This window comes from Chiloscyllium punctatum, chromosome 3 (assembly GCF_047496795.1).
Source record: "Chiloscyllium punctatum isolate Juve2018m chromosome 3, sChiPun1.3, whole genome shotgun sequence".
NCBI lineage: Eukaryota > Metazoa > Chordata > Chondrichthyes > Orectolobiformes > Hemiscylliidae > Chiloscyllium > Chiloscyllium punctatum.
In genome coordinates this window covers 145,590,638-145,611,978 of record NC_092741.1, presented here as the reverse complement: position 1 = coordinate 145,611,978, position 21,341 = coordinate 145,590,638, and the positions used below count along the sequence as shown (strand labels likewise).

At 38.4% G+C, this 21,341-nt stretch overlaps 1 protein-coding gene across 3 annotated transcripts in view; it reads left to right on the top strand.

Annotated features, from left to right (window-relative positions):
- nbas (NBAS subunit of NRZ tethering complex) overlaps positions 1–21,341 on the top strand; it is a 248,990-nt gene that overhangs the window by 154,802 nt on the left and 72,847 nt on the right. For all 3 annotated transcript variants that reach the window (XM_072561955.1, XM_072561957.1, XM_072561954.1), the window contains exons 39-41: positions 3,502–3,578; positions 10,932–11,069; positions 18,089–18,318. In XM_072561955.1, the coding sequence (XP_072418056.1) occupies positions 3,502–3,578; positions 10,932–11,069; positions 18,089–18,318 (445 nt within the window). The remainder of the gene's footprint in view (positions 1–3,501; positions 3,579–10,931; positions 11,070–18,088; positions 18,319–21,341) is intronic.

The window sequence follows — 21,341 nt, the reverse complement described above, 5'->3', positions numbered from 1 at the left end:
ATTTTGGAGGTTTTTGGATTTTGGAATTCGGATAAAGGATTGTCTACCTGTAATATCAAGAATGTGCGTGGTACTTTTTTTAAGAACTTGTGTGAGTGAAATCCATCCTAAATTTTCATCTGTCACTAACCTCCGCTGTTGAAAGTTCACACTTTTTGAAATGCAAGTCTCTCTCATGGTGGCAGGCAGAACTTTGTCACTTTCAGTGAAAACGCTGTAATTAATAACATGTTTCCAAAATGCTTATTAAAGAATATTTTTGTGAGATTTTGATTTTGTCCAATATTGTGGGATATTCTGTGGTATATGGAAAATAATATGTGAAGATTGAGAACCGTGCTATAAAATAGTTGATCTGTTTCCTAACAGTTGATTTATAGTTGATTTGTTTCCGAACATCTAATCAAAATTGGGTATTACATTGCCAGTATCTATAGTTTACATTTATGAAAGGCTGATGCATGTGTTCGGGGTCGGTTTGGGTAGTATTGAATTTTAGGACAAAAACCAATCCAACTATGGTCTAAATAATTTCGACTAGAGCACAACTGGACACTGTTCTTGAATGTCATTTACTCATAGTCTTTTTTTCCCCCTGATTTCTCTTTTCTTGGCTATTTCATGTGCTTTTCGGAGTGTTCAGCTAATGTATTGAGGACCTTATTCTCTCTTCAGAGAGGTGAATCAGTTCCTAGCTCCATTAAAATCAACCTGGGAAAAACACATGTCCGTCAGTAAACCTCATGAGCTATGCTGATCCAATTTATAATTATGTGTTCATTGATTATCTCATTAATTTAAAAATAGCATTCACATTAATTAAAAAGAATACACATTAATTAAAAAGAGTACACATGAACATTTTTTCAACTAATCTCTTATGAAAACAAACATTTTACTCAAGTACTCAAATCTCTAATGAAAACAAGCATGTGTACTTTAAATCAATGGACTGTCAATCAAACTGTTCACATAACAGGCACCCCACCATGCTAATGTTATGTAGTAAAATCAGTCATGTCGCACCAGTTTTATAATGATAACCCATGGACTCATCTCAAGGGAGAGGGAAATAGCAATAACTTTTTAAAAACCCTGAACAGCCAAATCATTTGACAGCTTTGAACATTGTCTGATAGCTTTGAACATTCTCTGGCAGATTTCACTTTTTAAACACATTAATGTGTTTAAATATAGCAATGCCAAAGGGCATCTGTCACCCTTGTGGAGTCCTGAAACCAAATCCAAAGGACTATCTAATATCTTAAAAGTGGTACCCTGGCTATCCAGAAACATACATGAAAAACAGACCAGATCTAGCCTGTTCTGCTTTGTACACACCATATTATACAATACAGGGGTGCCAGAATTTGGGTGGCACAGTGGTTAGCACTGCTGCCTCATAGCGCCAGAGACCCGGGTTCAATTCCCGCCTCAGGCAACCCACTGTGTGGAGTTTGCACCTTCTCCCCGTGTCTGCGTGGGTTTCCTCCGGGTGCTCCAGTTTCCTCCCACACTCCAAAGATGTGCAGGTCAGGTGAATTGGCCATGCTAAATTGCCCGTAGTGTTAGGTAAGGGGTAGATGTAGGGGTATGGGTGGGTTGCTCTTCGGCGGGGCGGTGTGGTCTTGTTGGGCCGAAGGGCCTGTTTCCACACTAAGTTTGACTGGAGGGAGCTGATCATTTAACTAGCCAGCAGTCTCTGTGAACTACACGGAAACCTATTCTGTCTTGCCCCCAATCCTGTCCCAGTAAAAATAAAAGGCACCTTGTTTGGGGCAGGATTGGCAAATTGCAGCTGACCTTTGACATGACAGAAGCCCTGTCTGTCAAAACTTCAGGCCTGAAACATAATTACAAAAGGTGTAAATGCGACTTCAGTGGAGTTTATTTAAATTTCCAGCTCAATAAATGAAGTGTTAGGTTTCTGATTTCAAGAAAGTAAGCTGCCCAGCAGTTTTCTATCCGTTCATGCTTGTATCAATATAATGTAGATGACATAGATGATTATGCTTCTAAGAGCATTAAATAATATCCTTGGGATCTCTGATAGCTGATTGAGCCAGTAATGATTGAAGTTATGTTTTCATTGGTGGCTATTTGATGATTGTCGAGTGCCAGGACCTGAAGGTATCATGAATAAGTCATCCATCAATAGATATCCATTTATAATGTAAGTTGAAATCTCAAATGGAATTACTGATTGGGCCATTTTGTAAATATGTTAACTGGGTATGACATCAGGATTAATTTGCTCCTCATGAACAGCTATTGGGCAAGTGTTACAAAAATTATTAAAACTTTCTAATACCCTAGATCAGTCATGATTTGTTCTAAAATTGCATTCAGTGCCAAGTCTGTTCATCATTTGAGAATTAGGATTGGTGGAAACTAAAAGCTTAAAATAAAATATTCTATTGTTAAGAAATCTGAGTTTCTCAATTGGATTTCATTTTTGTGCCTTTAGATGCAAAAGCTAGATAGCTTTATCTAAATGAATACTCTGTAGATGTAGGATTTGCTTTGTTGTAAAGTCAATTTGTGAGATCTGTGTGGCAAAGTGGATTCAAGTACTGCCTTTTCATTTTTAGTGTATGGATGTAATTTCATTTTGAGGTTGATCTGGTGAAGTACTGTATCCATTGGTATCAGGCAAAATGATTGTGGGCAGATCTGAGCTTCCTTCTGAGTGGGTGTGACTTGCAGCAGAAAAGTATCTGAAATTCAGAATTTCTTCATTAATCTCACCCACTCACACTCAGCCCACAGTGATTGCTGTGAGAAATTGAAATGTCACACAACGCAGGACGGATTCAATTCTGGAGCTTGGTTCGTTTTTAGAACAGTGAGGAGGATTTGATCCTGTACTTAATCCATCTTGTGCTTAAAGAAAAATTTCAAAGGAAAGTAGGGATGTCTGTTCTCTAGCCCAGTCCTCCTCTTTGCTTCACCAACAAAAAACATCAGGACATTCAATATTTGCCTTATTGCCATTTACAGAACTGCCGTGTTCATTTTCAAAACATTTTTATACTTTCAACTTGCCTTATAATAAGGATTTATTACATTTCTCTGAAAGATCCAAAAGTGCATTTGAGTGTTAGACAATAGAGTTGTGCTTAAAGCAGATTCCACCAACAGAACTGAAGTGAATGATGTGTTTGAGACTTGAACTTGCCTACCTCGTGAGAGTTTGTGCTCCGTTACTTTTGGTTCTGTTTGATGAGAGAGGACCTGCATATTCCTGGTATAAAGACCAGTTTGCTGCTTCATGTTTTCATGTTATGGATAAAGGATCAAAGGATAATCAGTTCTTTGCTGACAACAGAAAGCTTTTAGAAGTTGTGAAATGAAGATTAGTAATGAATTTTGTTGTAAAAGGTGAGTCAGTATGCATGTTTAGTTCAGTTACAAATGCAAATAGTGCACAAATTTAACACTATTAAAGGTTACTACAGTGGTCTACTTACACATTTTGAATTCTTTACCATCTTTTCACAGTTCTTTTGCAGCTAGCCAGTGACGCTTTACCCAAAGACATGACCTTAGCCCTAGCCTACCTTCTGGCCCTGCCTCAGGTACAGTAATAAACTTTCTGCTTGTATGTGTAATCTGCAATTTTAAAAGAATGATGCAGAATAAAGTTTTACTGCAGCTTCCTTTGTATATTTCTGAATTTCTTTGAGGATAAGTTATTTCCAGCTTGATTGTTTTAAAAATAAACTACACATAACTGTGTACCATCGCTAACCTATTGCTGAAGCCAAGAGATGGAAATGAAATAGCCATTATTTTTGATAATGGCTCATATAAATTCAAATATCTGTGAGTAAGGGTTGTTGTAGGCCTTACTTCTAGCATAATGACCAGTCAAAAAATGTTTATACTTTTCACAATATTAATTAAAGTAATTGATTATAAGAATATAAAGGTTACTACATCGCCTCTCATAGGATCATATAAATCATAGAATCCCGAGAGTACTGAGGCAGGCCATTCAGCCCATTGAGTCCATATCATCCCTCGAAAGAGCATTCTACCCAGACCCACTCCCCTACCCACCTATAACCCTGCAAGTCCCATAGCTAATCCACCTAGTCTTTACATCCCTGGACACAGAGCAATTTAGCATGGCCAAACCACTTAACCTGCACATCTGGGAGAAAGAGGGTGGAATTGAATCTGGGTCCCTAGTACTGTGAGGCAGCAGTGCTAGGCACTGAGCCATTGTACTATCCCACCATAGGCAGCATGCACATGCAGAACTTCTATAAAACTCACCTCTAACCAAATAGTCAACTGTCCTAATATCAGCGTTTTCATTTGGTATGTTTTCTTCTGAGTTATGTAATCCTTCAACCTTGCAAGCCATTGAGTCTGTTGTGCTTGTGCCAGTTCTTTATTAGAGCTTTCCAATTAAATTCACTCCTGTTTTCCCCATAGCCTTGTAACTTGTACATTTCTGAAACGTTAATTCATATTTCCCATGTTAAAATCCCTATATAAAGACAGGTTGTTGCTTTCTTTACATTCTTGTTAGCAATGTGCTTGCTTGATTGCATAACAGTTTTAAATTTTCAAGTTCCAAGACTGAAAATAGCTTTTATGAGTTTTAACTCTATGACTTTGTGTTTTCTGTTGGAAAGATGTCAGAATGTATTTCACAAGTTTCGGCAATCAATTCCAGGCAGTAATTTTCGTCACGTCATGTTTACTTTGATTTGCTGAACTATTTCTACCGAAATAAAAGCCACTCTGAAGCTACTACTAATTTGTTAGATCCAGTTGAATGCATCTTGTTCTTCAACAATTGCAGGATTTGTGCAACCTGCATGAACAATATAATATCTGTCACAGGGGAATGTTACAATCTGCCACAAAGGATGTGATAATTGGATACCCAGAGCATAAGAATTTAATTGGGAAGAGAACAGAGAAGCAGAATGGTAGACTGTTACTTGTGTATTACCACAGTACCAGTGCTTGGAATACAGCTGTTCACTATTTATATAATATTTTCCAAATTTCCTGATGACACAAAAGCAGGCAGGAATGTGAGATGTGACACAGTTGCAAGCAGGCTTCAAGGGACTTGGACATGCTAAGTGAATAGGCAAGAATGTGGTATACAATACATCATGTTACTTAATGTGACCATATCTACTTTAGTAGAAAACCATAAAGGTAGACTATTTCTTAAATGGTGAGAGAGTTGGAAGTGCTGACGTCCAAAGAGATGTGGGTGTCCTTGTTCATGATTCACTGAGTGCTAGCATGCAAGTACAGCAAACAATTATGAAAGTAAATAGTATGTTCATCAGAAGGGGATTTGAGTACAGAAGTAAAGATGTATTGTGAGACTTCACCTGGAGTATGGTGCATAGTTTTCATTTCTTTATCTGAGGTATCTATCTGAGTTTCTCTTGCGATAAAGAGAATGCAGCACAGATTCATCGGAACTATTTGTTGGGGTAGCAGATAGTGACTTGTGAGGAGACAGTAAAGAAACTGGGCCTGATATTCTCAAGACATCGGGAGAATAAGAAGTGGTTTCATTGAAAGTTGCAAAATTCTTACAGGGGTGCATGTGGATAAGGTATTTCCCCAAGTGGGGAGTCTAGAGTCTCAGACTCAGGGGCATTTAAAAGCCTGAGTTGAGGAGGAAATGCTTCAGGCAGAAGATGGTGAATCTTCGTAACTATCTAGTATGGACTTGTAGAAGCCCAATCATTGTTCAATACAGAAATCAATAAATTTCTGAAGGCTCATGACACAAGGGTCAATATGGGAAAAATGGTGTGCTATAGATGAACAACCATGGTCTGTTTGAATGATGGGCCAGGCTTCATTGGTGGAATGCTCCTGCTCCTGTGTTCTTCCGTCACAGTTATGTCATTTTTAACTTTGACTGGTACGGTGGTGAAAGGTTTGCTATGAATTTGTGAGGCTGGAGTATGTTCAAGTAGCTTGGAGCAGAATAAAAGATTGTAGATGGGACTCCCTTTGCAAGGAGGGCGAAGGTGTTTTTTTTTCCCCAGCTGGTTTGATGACAGCAGTTTTAAGGGAAAGGAAATGGTTTACAGTATCAGCTAACGTGGGTGTTGGTGGTCGCATTTTAATGAGATTTCATGTGAATGACATCAAGGGAGCTGGAGCTGGGTCTTAGGGAAAAGATGAACTGTGATGGTATATTAAAGTTGATGCTGAAAATGTGTTGCTGGAAAAGCGCAGCAGGTCAGGCAGCATCCAAGGAGCAGGAGAATCGACGTTTCGGGCATGAGCCCTTCTTCAGGAATCTATTAAAGTTGATGAGATAGAAGCAAAAAAAATGGTGCAATCCTGATGCATGGGCAAGGTTTGGTTTAGTGAGAAAAAAGAAAGCTAAGGGAGACACTAGCGGAACTGTGTGGAGATGATTAAAGTTTCGAATAAATGGTAGGAACAAGAAATGTAGGAGGCATAAACTGTAGTCTAGGAAGGAAAGATGACTCTGAGAAGGAAGGAGAAGAGATGGGTAAGGGCCCAGCTACAAAATAAAGGTGGTCAGCAGTAGAGCCTACAGTGTACTTACGAGTTCAGAGTTCAGACATCATGTATGCTTCCTCGTCAACGTTTTCACCAAAACTGGGTGGTACACAGGAATATCAGGCATGTCTTATCAATGTCTGTATTTGTGGATTCTTTCAACAAGAGTATGTGACAGAAATCTCCACCTCCCAATCATACAATATTTCCAGCCTCCTTTTACTCCTTGTTGTAACTATCCTATTGACATTTTAAAAATCAGTGGAAGCACCATGTTCCACATATTGGTAAACTGTTGAGCATGCAGATGTGTGAAGCTCTGCAACACTGATGTCAAAATTGAATCCCATCAGTACAGAGGAGGTGAGATTGCAATCTGTTTTGCTTGTTTATCTAATTTTGTGTTATCTAGTAAAAGCTGCATTTAGGTGTTGCAAATATTTTCATATCATTCAGTGAACTTTTAGAGATGCAGCAACTTCCAGAAGATTTTTATCCATATAATTGTCTCCCAAAGACCCAAGTTTTACTAGTCACTAAAGGGAGTTTTGCTAATACTGGCAACTTTACATACTTTGAATTACAAACACAACAAGACTGTTATCATATGATGATTTCCTCAACTGCCTTTGGACTCCTGCATGACTTTTGAAGTGCAGACATCACCACAGCCCATTCACCTAGATTCTTTCAGATAATTTTATTGGTTACTCAAGTTGAAGAAGGAGCATGAAACCATGAAAATATCTTGATCTAAAGATGCAGTAACCTGGTTTACATTAGAAGATAAGTGACATTTAATTTTACTTATGAAACAGTTGTAGACAGAATTAGAAATGTAGTTTTCTCCCTTAAGAAGTTCTGAAAGGTGCACATCATTCCCCTTTTTTTGTTGTCTCTTCATCTTAGTCTTAAAGCTATCTCCATAATTCTATTGGAAATCCATTCCTCCTTGAATAAGTTGACTAATTGCTGGAATAAACACATTTGATGAAATTCAACCAGTTGCTGTGCAAGTGGGTTTTTTGCCAAGACAAGAAAAGGTGCAATAGTGGCCAATTTAAGTGGTAAGATGTGAGATATTTTGTCAAGAAAAGGCATAATATTGAACAAGAGCTTCTGGAGTGAGGGCTATTCTTGAAGCTGTCTTTCTCTTCTGACATGGGTTACTCTGGAAGGTGTAAAGATCCACATATTTTCCTCTTTGGGCTCTAGCAATAGAAGTTGGATGGCTATATCACTGAAATACCAGGAGAGTTCTGCAACCTGTAATAAAAAAAACTTGGTTATGCGTATTTTTAGCTGTGTAGCAAATTATTGCTTTTTGAAGCAGTGAGCAGGATACTTTGAGACAAACTAGTCCCAAGAGTTTTTGGATTAAAGAAAATATGCCTGATGACAGTCCTTTAATTGGGGTGCTGTTTGTTACAAAGCTTTAAGTACATGACAGGCAGTAACATCCAAAACCTTCCAACCAAAAACATATCTCTGTCTTCCCCTCTCTCTCTTTCCCTCACTTTCCTCATCCTTGAAAGGACTGACTAACCAAGGAAGCTTAAAGGAAAGAATTCTAACATGTAAAGACCTCGTCCATAATATCAACTGTCAACATGAAAAACGACCAGCACTCTACAGACACCAGTGTGTTATCATCATTAAAATCAAAAGAAATTGAAGGAGACATTTTAACTTGAGATTGGTTATTTGATCTTCAAAACTTCGTTCTCTGTCTATTTTTTTTTTTCCGTAGGTTGTGTTTTATATTTATTCAGAATTTCTGAAAGGTGTAGTTTAAAATGCGTAATAGCTGATTTGAAATTCGTTCTCATCTCTGCCATTTGGTAAAACTAAGTGTGTTGCAGTCAATAAATTTATTTTCCATTAATGACGAAACCTGGTTTGTCCTGAACAGCGATCACCAGGATTAGTTATCTTACTAGTTGCCTTGAGTTTTAATGGTGGGGCATGATTATCTGTGCATTCCTCCCAGTTAAATCATGGCAAAGGGTTTAACAATCAGAGTCACTTTGTCCATTGTCCATCATGGACAGCTATCAGCTAGTATTAATCCTGTATTGAGGCAACAATTTTGGATCTGCTGCAAACTCAAATCACCCAATAATCTGCCAGAAACTGGCATTCAGATCAAATAAATGAAACTATCGCTGCATTAAAATGGGGGAGAGAAGATCTATGACCAGTGTAAAAAGTGTTATGTTAACTGATAGTTACACCACTACCTTCTGGCACATGAGGCTCTGCTCAGGTTTATAAAATGGGAGGACAGGTGGTAAATGTAATTCAGTGCAAAGTAATTTGGAGAAGTGTATTTTGCAAAACGAAAATGCAAATCCTGAACAAGTTTATTGGCAGCATGAAGAAACAGATGGAGGTAGGTATGCTGGTAATCTCATTTTGCAGCTGGGAATGGAAATAAAGATCATAAAACAAAGAAGAATTGGTGTTTTATGGATGGGACATTGAATGTAAAAGCAATTTTGGTGAAAACAAAACATTTTTGTTGGTAGTATTTTATTAGATTTTCTTTCTTGCGACTAAATTTATTGGGTGAAAAACCGTGTTGGCTCATCGGCTTTTTTTTTCTATCTGGTTATAATACAACTTTGTTCAGTTTAGGAGTCAATCATTGGATCCCTGCAGGCCATTGCCCATCGAGCCTGCGCTGACCCACTGAAGAGCATCCCACCCAGACTCTCACCCCCTACCCTTTCCACTGGAACTGCATTTCTCATGGTCAATCCACCTGTTTGCACATCTCTGGACACCATGGGCAACTTAGCATAGCCATTCCATGTAACTTGCACATCTTTGAACTGAGAGAGGAAGCCAAAGCACCAAATGAAACTCGCACAGACACCTGAGAGAGTGTGCAGGTTCCACACAGAGTCACCCAGGATGGATTTGAACCTGGTTTCCTGGCTTTGAGGCGGCAGTGCTAACCACTGAGCCACTGTGCCACCCCTAATGTGACCTGCATTCTGATATGTAAACATATTATACCAAAACCCTTGGTTTTATCAGTCATTGTGTTCAAAGTATTATTATTTTAACAGCAGCCTGTGATTATAAAGAAATCATTGACCTCCAGCATGAATCTAAATGCTTAAAAACCAATTTTCAGTTTTTAAAGTGTAGTCACTATTACATTAGCAAATGTAGGAGTTCAACTGCCCATGACAAAGTCCAAAACAGAAATTACTTGTATGTCAATTAATTTGTTTTGGTGAGATTGAGGGGAAAGTCTTGACTCTGCGAACCCCCATCTCCTCTCCTTCCTTGCTCCTGCCCTGCAGTCTTCCACATTCTGCTAAACAAGCAGCTGTGCTCCTCTGTCCTCTGGAGACCAGATTGAAGGTTGTGTGTGGAAATAATTAAAAATGGAGAACAAGACCAATAAACTCCATTCCTGCTGGCATCTCGCTGATTCTGACTTTCAGGACACCTATCCTCTGTTGAAATTTTATGGATGCCTATCTGATTTTGACAGCAATTTCTTTAATTTTAGTAATTCAGTCATGTTATCATATCACTGATTTCATTTTAATCTGAGGTTTGATCAGAGGAGCAGTGGTAGCTGAAAGATATGTAATAGAAAGAAAAGGGGATGTAATACTGTTAGAGTGGATAGCTCTGATTGAGGAGTTAAAGCAAGTGCAGTGTACCGAAAGGTCCCCCAAGCGGTAATGAAGATTCTTCAGAAACGGAAATGCCGCACTCATACAATCGCAAAAAGTGAAGAGCAGTTTAGTGGTGATCCTGCAATGTCAGAGAATATTACATCGAGATCTTGTATAAACTACAACCAGGGCTGCTGCAAACAGCAGAAGCAGGGTATTGAATGTAGCCTAGACCAAGATTTCAAATAACAGCATGGTAAAAGAATCACATCATAAAATTTCTTTTGAAATGGTGCAAACGTTACTACTAACTGCAGGATTTCATAATGTTGAAAATACCTGAAAGATTTAAATATAAGTAATTATTATCATTTTGCTCACCTGCAGAGTAGTATTTGTACAAAGTGGGCACTGGAGAACGAATTGTGTGATGTCTGCAAACTGCAATATCCCTTCAAAGGGAACATTTCTGTGTTTGCCCTCTGTTGGATAGCTGAATTTAGAAAAGTATGAAATAGTCTACTTGATTTGGAAATGAACTACACCATAATCTGCAAGTTATTTATGAAATACATTATGACATTTAAATGAAAGAAATGACTTTGAATGGACTTTTCACGTTGAATAGCATCGTAAAATATTTCAGCATTTTCCTACCAGATAGCTGAAGTTAAAGTTTACTTTTTAAAGACAAATTAGTCCTTGATGACAATTATACTGTAAATAGTTTGATTTATGAAATTTCTGTTGTTCTTTCATTTCTGGTAGATTGTGGATGCCACTAAGTGCTTTGAGAAGCAACCTCATTCAGCTTTGTCCCTCCAGTTTGCTGGATACTATTACGCCTTACAGATCTACATTCGCTTGAGTCCATGTTTTAAGGAAAAGTGTCACTCCATATACAGGGTTAGTGCTTACTTTTCCTTAGACATTAAATCAATCACAATAGAAATGTATGTATGTAACTAAAATGCCATTTGTTGAAAGCAGTGTCAAAATTGTATTCCAAATTATGTTCCGAACTGTGTTTCATTCTCTGTCAAGTAATGACTGGCAAATCAGTATATAAATAACAATAATAGTAATTATGTAAAAAAAACTATGTATGACAGTAACATACACATCCATTTCTGGTGAGATCTTATTAAAGTTCATGTTTATTACTTGCACTGAACTGCATTACTTTGAACATGATAAGAAGGTTGATGCTAAAATAAATTACCCTAAATGATGTACATTAGATATTATTGCTGCAGTGTTTTGTAAAGCAATAAGCTGCATTTTTAAAAATCTAAACTGACAACCATAGACTTATGTAATCAATCTAAAAGCAGTTTATTTAGCCATGTTGGTATGGGGTATTGCTAAATGATTCACCTGGACTTTATTTTTGTACAAGGTTTGTTGCTACCGTACATGTACCGTACCCTGTACTTAGAGCTGCTCAAGTTGATTTTTAAAAAAAATCACCATTCATGTTCTCAAGATAACATGTCTTAATCCATCATTTAATATCTGTTGAAACGTGAAACCTATACTTAGTTTTGAAACCTGAAAGTAAAACTTTTCTACTTAAAGTGCATCTTTCTATGCTATGAAGTTTCAAATCTCTAAATGATCATGACTTAAATAATATCATTAAAACTATGAACGATTTAATCTGAAAGATTTAAAGAAAACATTTTGTTCTCATTTTCATTGAAGTATTGAATTTGTTATGTGGAAATGTTTGTGCGAAGTTTTAAGTGCCCTGCTTGCATGACTTAAGATTAAATGGCACCATCTGTTAGTTAAACCAGATTCCTGGTGAAGTCACGAATGATGTGGCCTGGGACTGCCAAAATATCATGAGCCTAGCCCTCATTACAATTAGAAGACAGGTACCATCCTATGTAGTAACTAAGAACATAAAGAATGCTACTTTCCTTCATGATTTTCTGCCCCTGCCTATTTTATGTTTGATCCTGATATCTTATTCATCTACGAGCATCTTTACATCATATTAGTTTTGTTCAATTCCTTGTGCCAAAGAACAAATTAGTATTCGGTTGTAACAGGAAGCATTCCGCAAGATTATGGAACTATTCCACATGATTGCCACAGTTTAGATGGATACATCATCAGCAATGGTGTGCAGCTTACCTTTTCTCACTAAATTACTAGGTATTAGCTAATTCCATATTCTCCAGTTAAATACTTCTGTCACTTCCTTTGCTATTTGGTCTCTCCTAGAGCATAAAACTAGAGTCTGTTAGCAATTGTTCCTAGAGCTATTACAGGTCAGGTATCCATTGTCCACATGTCAGAAAACCAATAAGACCAAAAAAGCGAAGATCTTTTCAAAAGCAGACCCAAATGGACCCATAGACACACTGAGTGCTGGCCTATTCGGGGTAAAAAAAAACTTTGCTTTCCCCAAATTAACTTCTATCCCCAAGAGCTGAACTCGGTGAGTCTACAGGCCCATTTCGGTCCAACCAGTTATGCAAACTTTTTTCCAAAGGGCTCAACAGAGCTGAACAGATCCAAGCTGACTATATTGGGCAGCAAGGTTGCTCATTGAGTGCTGTTGCCTCAATGCCAGGGACCTGGGCTTGATTCTACCATCAGGTGACTGTCTGTGTGGAGTTTTCATGTTTTTCCCATGTCTGCGTTAGTTACCTCCAGGTGCTCTGGTTTCCTCCCACAGTCCAAACGTGCAGGTTAAATGGATTGGCCATGGGAAAGGTAGGGTTACAGGGATAAGATAGGGTGATGGGTTTGGGTGAGATGCTCTTTAGAGAATCCGTGTGGATTTGGTGGGCTGAGAATGGCTTGCTTCACTACTGTAGGGATTCTGTGATATTCAAAAACATCCTTTATCGAAACCGAGTTAGTTCCAATTTTTTTTTACATTAAGGATTCCCAACCTGGGTATTTCACATTCATACTCTTTCTACAGATTGTCCAATGACCATTCTTGCTTCTTTTAATAACCCAGATAATGTGTGATTGAAATCAGTGATTTGTGTGAGTTGAGATCAACACCTGACATGCATCGCAAGAGAGATGCACAGTGCAAAATTCCCCAAAAATCCCAGTTAACTCTGTTTAGTAGATTTCCTATTTTTATGCCTAAACAAAATGGATATGGATCATTCAAATTTTAATTAAAGTTGCATAATGATGGATAGAGATACAAATGCATAATCTGCACTCATAAAAGGATGATATCTCGGAAGATTTCTGTATGGAATATCTTGCCTGAATATTATTCCTCAGGCACACTCCATCTTAATTGCCATCAATGCTCACTTGTGCAATTTACTGAAATGTTTTCCCAAGTTATGCTTTTTCTCCACTAAGACATCAGTGTCAATGTTTTGTTGTCAATGTTTGATGTTTCGGCAGTTTATAATTGTTTATTTTCATGACCTTAGTATAGTCAACCTTTAGCAAACTGTCTCTAAATAAGGCAGGATTTGCTTGAGAAATAGTATTATTTTACAAATCTACTCTCAATGCAATGTGTAAAACTGAAGAAACTGTTTTGTCCAAAGACCTTCTGAGAATTTTGAAGAATGGATTTGAAACTCTTTTCTTTGTAGTGGCAGTAAATGGCATTTTTTTTTACAGTTGTCAAAATAATTCTTCTGATGCCAGCTGTAATAGATATTAATAGGTTATGAGTATTTTTTGAGGCTATACTACATCCTGCATATATTAACTACACATATTGTAATTATTCAGAAATCCAAGAATAGGTCTGAGACATATTCAGAGAAGACCTCTGCTCAGATCTTTCCAATGGGAAGGTAGTTGTTGCAGTAGCATAGACAGGAGTTCATCATGACCTGGGAGAAGTCCCAAAGTGGTTGACTCCACAGCACCATATGATAACAGTTGCAGAATTAGGCCATTTGACCCTTCAAGTCTGCTCTGCCATTCGATCATAGCTGATACGTTTTGCAACTCCACTGGAGTTACCTCAGAAGTTGGAACTTCCAAAGAGCAATTACCTGTCCTATAGAATCTTCTGGAAAGATCCCAACTCTGAGGTGGAGTCTCTGTGGGTTCTAGCTGACTAATCTTAGAGGAATTAAAATGTGCTGTTATTCCTATTTAATAGACTTTCCACAGACACCCCACCCCCGACTCACTCCAAGCTTCTCCAGCTGACCTTAACCACCACCCTCCTACTTCTTGGACCCAATCTATCCCAGCAACCCTAAATTCCCCACCCACTCCAACCACTACTAACCAAAACCAACCTCTTGCCCACTTAACGATCACCCTTACTCCTCCATCTATCACCCCTACTTTTTCAACCACCTGACTGCCCCTGCCAATCCTACCATTTCACCCTGGCACCCCAACTCCTCACCCACTGTCAGCCTGGCACCTCAACCACTGAGCCCTCAGCTTCCACATTAATTACCTTGCACCACCTGGCACTTTCACCCCTTACTTGCATACCTCCTTTCAGTTGCTGTGAAAGTGGTTTCAGAATCTTTTAAATCCTGAAATACGGATTGCTGTGATAAAGGATTGTACTTTGAAGATTGATCCACTTCCCTTTTGGCTGGGTGGATTCCTGGACTATGCTAGACTGCTTTTGCAAAGCTCAGACTTCTGCACAGAGAGCTCCTTTAAAGTTGTGTAAACCTATGATCAGGATTGGAAATCCAGTTTCAAATCTGGATTGAAAATCGAGTTTTATTAGGAGCATCCTGTATTCCACAGAAGATTCAGAATGAAAAGAATGAAACTTTTTTTTTCAAATCATGGACACTTGTAATTGATCGTTGTCAGATTCAATTTACTTCACCTTTACCTCATGTCCTGAAGATCCATCAGGGTGAATTTAGTTTGTCTGAGTTCCACTCAGGCTTGAAAAATGGTACGGTTGTTTTGGCATACAAAAGAAACCATCTTTGTGCAATCACTCAACTTTTCAGGAGCCGTTTCTTAACATGTCTTAGAGTCGTAGAGATGGACAGCCCGGAAACAGACCCTTTGGTCCAACTTGTCTATGTCGACCAGATATCCCAACCTAATCTAGTCTCATTTCCCAGCACTTGGTCCATATCCATTTAAACCCTTCCTATTCATATACCCATCCAGATGCCTTTTTAATGTTGTAATTGTACCAGCTTCCACCACTTCCTCTGGCAACTCATTCCATACATGCACCGCCCTCTGCGTGAAAATGTTGCCCCTCAAGTCCCTTTTGTACCTTTCCCCCCTCATCCTAAACCTATGCCCTCTAGTTCTGGACTTCCCCCACCCCAGGGAAAAGACTTTGTCTATTTATCCTAGCCATGCCCCTCTGAAACAAGGTTTTGAATTTGTTATTGTCAACACCCTGACAACAGGCTTGAGAAGGATGATACACTTTTTAAATTATTTGTTCGTGGGATGAAGGCATCTCTAACTTGGTGAGCATTTATTGTTCATCCTGAATTTTCCTGCACAATATGGTGATGAACCACTGTGGTAACTGGGCAGGGTGGGGGGAGTGGTACGTAGAGGGAGAGTATTCCAGAATTTTAATCCAGTGTCTGTGAAAGGACAGCAGTGTAGTTTTTAGTCAGTATGGTGTGTGGCTCAGAAGGGAACTTTCAGGTTGTGGTGTTGTCTTGCCTCTGCTGCTCTTTCCTTGTAAGTGATGGAGGTTGTGGGCTTGTAAGGTGCAGTATAAGCATCCTGAGTGAGTTGCTGCCAAGCATCTTGTAGATGGTACACACACCTACTATTGTACGCCAGTAGTGATTGGAGTGTCTGCAGAAGGTGGTGGATGGGGTGCCAGTCAAATGATTGCTTTGTTCTGAATGGCACTGAGTTTCTTGAGTGTTCAAGCTGAGTAGTAAATAATTCAATTAAATCTCAATTTGAATTTATTTGATCAGCTATTTAAAATCCATTATGTCTTCAACCATTATCTGTGAAATGGAACATTTAGCCATTGTAGCCACCTTATGAGGGGTGGCTAACAAATGCTGGTGTGTTAGTGAGGCTAATTTTCCATGGAATACAAATATATATATATTGTGTGTGTGTGTGTGCGCATTTATATTTTATATGTTATGTATAACTGCAGTGAATACTGAGACAAAATGTTTTTTCTCAATGCAAAGTTCTGGCAAGCATGCTAATTTAAAAATCACTTTTGCAATGTTAGATTAGTTCTTACTGTTTTGGTTTCATGGAGATAAAAGGACTTCTGCTATAAATATGTAAGTAACTTGACTTGGATAACTTATTTAATTAATTTGCTCGATTTTTATTTTAATGTTCAAAGCAAGCTCTAATGCCATTCTTTCTCATTTTTAAAAACAACTGAGAGGCCATGTACCTAATAGCAATTATGAAATGTGACATGCAATTCATTTCTCTGATATCTTCATCAAAAGCTAACATAGATTTCAATAGAGTACCAAAAGTGTGGGTGGATGCAACTTAGGCATTTCAGTTTACTGAAATGTGAGGGTCAACACAATCTACCATCAGGAGAATTAGAAATAAATAAATATCAAAATACTGCCTTGAAAGTGATTGTACATTAATTGGTGTGAGGGAAGCCGGGGTGATGGAGGGGGTTGGTGGGAGCCAGAATTAAATGTACAAAGAAACATTTAAAATCAGTGAAGATAATTAACTGTCAGTGACCCCAAGAACAAATTGACGGATGTTTGTTCACTTCATAACACGAAAAGGGTGTGGTTTCACAGGAATTATGCCACCCCACTTATCTTGCTGATGGATCCATGCTGCAGCTGGGACCACACATTCCTGTTACAGCCTGTTATGATTCTAATAGAGTCTGATAACATCTAAAAACATACTTGAATTCCCAGTAAAAGAGTTGTATTACATTACATAAGATTTCAAGTTTTAAGCCTTTTACTTAACAAGCAAACTGAAAGCAACATCAAGTCACCATTACTTCCTACGCAACGAAACTACAGAAAAATTACTTTTACTAATGTTTAACTTGACTGGCAATGTAACCTTGTATACATGGACATTTATAAATGTCCTCTCGACAGGAATTGCCAGGTCCTAATGGGTTTGAGTTTTCCAATCTGCTAGATTGTAACATCTGAGACCGCTAAAGGGTGCTTCTCTCAATTTGCAGAGAATTCTCAAACCAACTACAAACAGCAAAGCCTAACCCTGCGATTTCCTCTCCTGGCCTTGGCCTTGGCAATGGCAATACTTCCAGAGTCAATAGAGTGTCATGGGATGGTCCTTTCAAACAGAAGTATCGTCAGTTCTTGTGCATTCCACCTGGGAGCTTGTGAAGGATTCATAACCTTGTCCACTCTGCTGATTTTTATGTCAGGACAACAACTCTCATTCTTTCTGCCCAAAAAAGGCTCTGCACCAAAGGTCTGTCCACTGTTAGCACAGCTGCTCTTATCCTTTGTTCTGATATGGACATTTTGCACCTTGCTCCCAGTTAGTCTCAACTTGGATCCTATACCTATTGCCATGATAACCAAGCCACCCAGGCTTGCTGTTCAATGCAAAGCAGGTGATATGGCCCTCTTTATTGCTGCATTTAACATTAAGTTGGGAGACTTGCAAAAACATAATATATTTATGAAGCCTCATCCATGATGTTCTGAACACAGTCAGTGGCATGTATCTCCATTCTGATTACAGTTATTGGTTAATGTAAAATAGAACATTAAGGTTGGATATTGTTCAATTTTCACATAATCCTGAACAACTTATTCATAAGTATTACAAACACTGACCAATACTTTGGCAATTTTAATTAAAGTAGAACAGTACTGCTTTAGCTTTTCATAACTGTTGACAATTTTTATGACGTTTGGGGTTTTTTTGCAGAAAATTATTTAATTAGCAAAATATAGTAGAGAGGATGATTTTCTTCAAGAAAAAATAACAACTTCATCATTGCATCTGCAAATTTACAGGCTGATCCCAAAGAGGTAATTAATCTGGTCACGAAACATGTGACTGAAAATGCAGAGTTCAGTTGGCCAGAAGAAATTCAGGTGCTAATTCATCAGCTTTGCTATTACAATGAGCTGTTGACAGACTTCACACAAGCTCAAACACTTCAAGGCCTTGGCAAAGGTGTGGATGTCCAGCGATTCGCAACAGACAGCCAATATAAAAGGGAGACAATTCTGGGGTTAGCAGAGTAAGTATGATATCATTTGTTTTATTTTAGTCATGGTAAATAAAGATTGGTAAATAAAACACCAGGTGACTGTGTTAACTTGTAGAGTCTTTCCACAATTCAGCAGCTCTTAAGAAATTTAATGAAGGCAATGTATTTTTCATAAAGGGGGTGAAGCTAATTAAAGTTAACTCCAACAGATTCAAGAATAACTGACTTAACTCTGATGTACTTTGAAGGTAGTCTAAGTAAAGAGAAATAAGAAAGATGGACTGAAATGGATGCTAGGATGATCAATGTGATTTTCATTAAGGATTCACTTTTTAACTTTGCACATTTGACCAGATGAATTTCTTTGCATTTGATTATAGGTGTGTGTATGTTTTACTCTAGTGATGCTGGTTAGGTAATATAAATGGGGAAGTGGGAAAGTTTGTGAGAAGGCCTGAGAGCTATTGATTGAGAGTACATTTTTCTTTACCTGCAGTATGACTTTCCAGAGTTAAGCAGCTATGATACTTGTCAAACATAAATCTTATGTTTTTGAAATAATTTAAGGTAACTTAATCCCTTTATGGTCTCCCTTTCCTTTCACTTTAGCAAAAACTCAAGACATTTTGTAAAAGCAAATTACTACAGATACTGGATATTTGAAATGAAAACAGCAAGTGCAGGAGAAAATCAACAGGTCTGGCAGCATCTATGGAAAGAGAAAGTAGAATTAATGTTTTGAGTCCGATGTGACTGTTCAGAAAAGTTCTGAAATTAAGAGCAGCTGTCATTCATTTTTTTAATTAAACAAATGACACAATTTGCCAGGTTATTGTGGCAAATTAAAAGGCTGATCGGAAATTGCAAAAACTACACTTAAAAGTCATCTTTGTGTTGCACTTGTGAATTAAAGAACAGATTGCCCAATTGTGCAAGAATAATTAATTATGGGTTTTTAAGGAGGCAACCTTTGACCTAATAGTTTGCTGGGGAAATAATGCCAAGTTCATTCACCATTATTGCAGTGTTTTGAAGAAAACAACAATTTGTGATGTTAATGAGACTTAGATTCTGAAGTATCTCAAGTTGCTGGCCATTTTTTTCTTAGCCTTGCCAAGCCAGGTACTACTGTTAATATACCCATTAATATCAAGAGATATTGGATTGTGTCATAAATACAAATAAGACTGCTAAAATTTAAGGTTGATATTTCAAAACTCAAGGACTTTTTTTTAATCATTGACTGGTGTAGCAGAAATGTACATTTAATGTTGGAAGACTGGAATGGCAACAATCAAAACTGGAGCAATTGCTCTCTCAATCTAATGAATACAAAGCTGAACTTTTAGTAAGCTCTGGTTAGACCACAGCTATTTCATTGCATCCACTTCTGGTCACCAAACTTTATGACAGATGACAGGACTCCTGAAGAGTAAGACAAGTTTTTTTTATTCTTTGGGCTGGCACTTACAGTATATCTCTAATTGCCCAAACATACATGTAGTGGTATTCTCATGTTTTTGCTGCCCATGACCTTCTAGCTGATAGAGGTAACGGGTTTGGGAGAGGTTATTGGAGGAGCCTTGGTGAGTTGCAGTAGGAGGCATACACTGCTGGCATTGTGGTAATGGTTGGTGGAGTGAACATTGAAGGTAGTGGATGGTATAATGGTTAAGCAAGCTGCTTTGTCATGGATGGAATCTTGAATGTTATTAGAGCTGCACCCATCAGGGCAAGTAGAGAATGCTCCATCACACTCTTGATTTGTGACATGTAGGTGGTGAGCATTTCTTTAGAGAAACAGGAAGTGAGTTACTCTCGGCAGAATTCCCAGTTTCTGACCTGCTTTTGTTGCTCGTATTAGTGTGGCTAGACAGTTCAGTTTCTGGTCAATGATAACCCCAGGATGTTAACAGTGAGGGATCGAGCAATGATAATGCCACTGAACATCACTGTTCGATTCTCTCTTGTTGGCGCTTCTCATTGCCTTGTATGTATGCACTATGAATGTAATTGCCTCTTATTGCTGACTTAAGTCACCAGAGTGTTTGCAAGTATGGGAGATTTTAACTAAAGGTTCGATCGGAGAAGCTTGTGTTGTTTTACTTAGAGCAAATGAGACTGAAGGGAAATTTGCTGGGGAAATGTACAGGATTATGACAGGTTTGATTTATATTGAGGAGGAGAAACTGTTCCAGTTAACTCTGGATCAAGAACTAGGGGACAAAGATTTAAGACTTCTGGCAAGAGATGCAGGATGTTTGTGAGGAGAAACCGTTTTATGCAGTGAATGTTAAATACTTGGAATGGTGGAAGCAGCGATGATCAGTGATTTCAAATGGAAGTTTGATGGACATCAGACGAAAATAAACACAGAATGGGACTGGAATGGAATTGGACAAAGAATAAATCCATTAGCTACTTAGCTTTCCAGATGCGCCATTGACCTTATTAATTATCACTGAAAGCAATTTGTAGCTCTCAAATTATGAAGTGCAAGGATAAAATCTAACTTGCAGAGCCCACCACAAGCTGGGCCACACATGGTTAGCACTGCTGCCTGGTTTAATTCCAGCCTGGGTGACTGTGTGGAGTTTTTACTTTTTCCCCATATTGGCATGGGTTTCCACTGAGTACTCCAATTTCCTTCCACAGTCCAAAGATGTGCAGATTAGGTGGTTTGGTCATGCTCTTTAGTGTTCAAGGACATGCAGGGTGGGTCGATTAGCCATGGTAAATGTGGGATTAAGTGGGGTAGGGAGGGTGAGGGTGTGTGGGTCTGGGTGGGATGCTCTTCCTGGTGTTGGTGTGGATTCAGTGGGCCAACTGGTCTCCTTCTGCATTGTCGGGGTTCTATGATTCTGTGAGATACCCCACTGAAATACATTCTGGCCATTTAAATTTCTGGCCATTTTAAATCTTCAACATTCTTTAGTTCATATTTTTATTGCCTCCGCATTCAACTTTTCCAATACACTCCCTACATCCCTCTCCTCTTCATAAATTTGAACACATTGAAAACTCTGATGTTCCTAACTCTCAAGTCTTATTTA